We start from the raw sequence: 1,592 nt of genomic DNA, 5'->3' as shown, positions 1-1,592 counted from the left end.
GTCTTGACCTCCAGACCTCAAATGATCCTCCTGCCTCAGCCTCCCAAAGTGCTGGGATTACAGGTGTGAGCCCCTGCACCCTGCCGCCTCTTTCTTTCTTTTGAGTTCAGCTATGTATTTAATGAAACCTTTTCTTGTATATCCAGTGGTTTGATGGTTTCTTGGGGCATGTGGTCTCCTTGAGCCCAGTCCCACAGGCTGTAATCGAAGGTCCTCGGGCCACACTCCCCAACCCCTGCCTGCACATTCCTTATCTTGGCCATGCTCCTTCCACAGGGCTCTTGTCCACTGTCCCCTCTGCCAGAATGGTTTGCACTCCCCCATCCCATCTGCTCCTCCTCCTGCCCCCTCAGGGATGGCCTCTCCCACCTCACTGACTAGGTCAGATCCCCTTGTGCCACAGCCTGGTGTGTCTCTCCTTTAAATACTCCTCAGATACAGTTTTACCTTCTGTTCTGGGATGCCCTGGAAAATGCTGGGCTCCTGCAGATACGGCCCGCAGTTCCTGCGCTCTCTGCTCCATCCCCACCCCTAGCCCAGCTGCTATAGCAGCTTCCCTCGGAGGGTTACCATGCAGCAGGTCCTGTTCTAAGATCTTTCCACAGATTATCTCATTTCATCCTCAGGACAACCCTATGAGGTAGGATCTATGATCATCCCCATTTTACAGATGAGGAAAGTGAGGCCCGGAAGGCTAAGTGAAGGCATCCTCAGCACATCCTGAGAGAGGAGTTCAGGGTAGGAATAGCCTCACTAGCACACAGATGAGAAACTGAAGCCCAGAGAGGATGAGAGTCCTAATTTGCATGGCCTGGGGCCCGGGTACTACCCCAGGCTGCCTCCTTTTCCCCCAGCCCTGGGGCCCAAAGCCAGCTTTGTCCTTCCCATTTCTGAAGGCAGGGACTGCTGCTGCCCTGATGGGCCCCCATCCTGGCCATGAGACCCCTGTCTTCCACAGGTTGTCGGCGGCTTCCCCAGCCAGGCCCAAGTCACCGTCCACTGCCTCAAGATGCCCAAGATCTCCTGCCAAAACAAGGGAGTCGTGGTCAATTCTTTAGTGATGGTGAAATTCCTCTTTCCACGCCCAGACCAGCAACACTCTGTAGCTTACACATTTGAAGAGGTGAGGCGGGCGCAGGGAGAGTGGTGGTGGGGGAACCTGACCCACAGATGGGCCGCAGGGGGCGGGGGCCTGGGGACCTCTGAAGCCTCCAGATCCTTCTCACCACCTCTGCCGGCACTGGTTGTCTCTTGCACATGGCTCCTTACAACCAAAATCACATCATGCAAATAATGAGGGGTACACACGTGGCTTCCACAGCTTAGGTAATATTTTCTCTCTTTCCTTGTTTTTATTTTTTTAGAGACAGGGTCTCACTCTGTCACCCAGGCTGGAGTGTAGTGACACAATCATAGCTCACTGCACTCTCGAATCCTGGGCTCAAGTGACCCTCCCACCTCAGCCCTCCTGAGTCTCTGGGACCACGGGCAAACACCACCACACCCAGCTAATTTAAAAAAAAAAAAATTCCTTAGAGGTAGGATCTTGTTATGTTGTCCAGGCTATTCTCAAACTCCTGGCCTCAAGCGAT

At 53.8% G+C, this 1,592-nt stretch overlaps 1 protein-coding gene across 3 annotated transcripts in view; it reads left to right on the top strand.

Annotated features, from left to right (window-relative positions):
• Positions 1-1,592, top strand: part of CETP (cholesteryl ester transfer protein, plasma) — a 37,506-nt gene that overhangs the window by 28,091 nt on the left and 7,823 nt on the right. For all 3 annotated transcript variants that reach the window (XM_011938864.1, XM_011938866.1, XM_011938863.1), the window contains one exon: positions 959-1,123. In XM_011938864.1, the coding sequence (XP_011794254.1) occupies positions 959-1,123 (165 nt within the window). The remainder of the gene's footprint in view (positions 1-958; positions 1,124-1,592) is intronic.

Source organism: Colobus angolensis, unplaced genomic scaffold (assembly GCF_000951035.1).
Source record: "Colobus angolensis palliatus isolate OR3802 unplaced genomic scaffold, Cang.pa_1.0 Scaffold178, whole genome shotgun sequence".
NCBI lineage: Eukaryota > Metazoa > Chordata > Mammalia > Primates > Cercopithecidae > Colobus > Colobus angolensis.
Note: the sequence above shows the minus strand (reverse complement) of the source record. Positions and strands in the feature narration are given on the sequence as shown.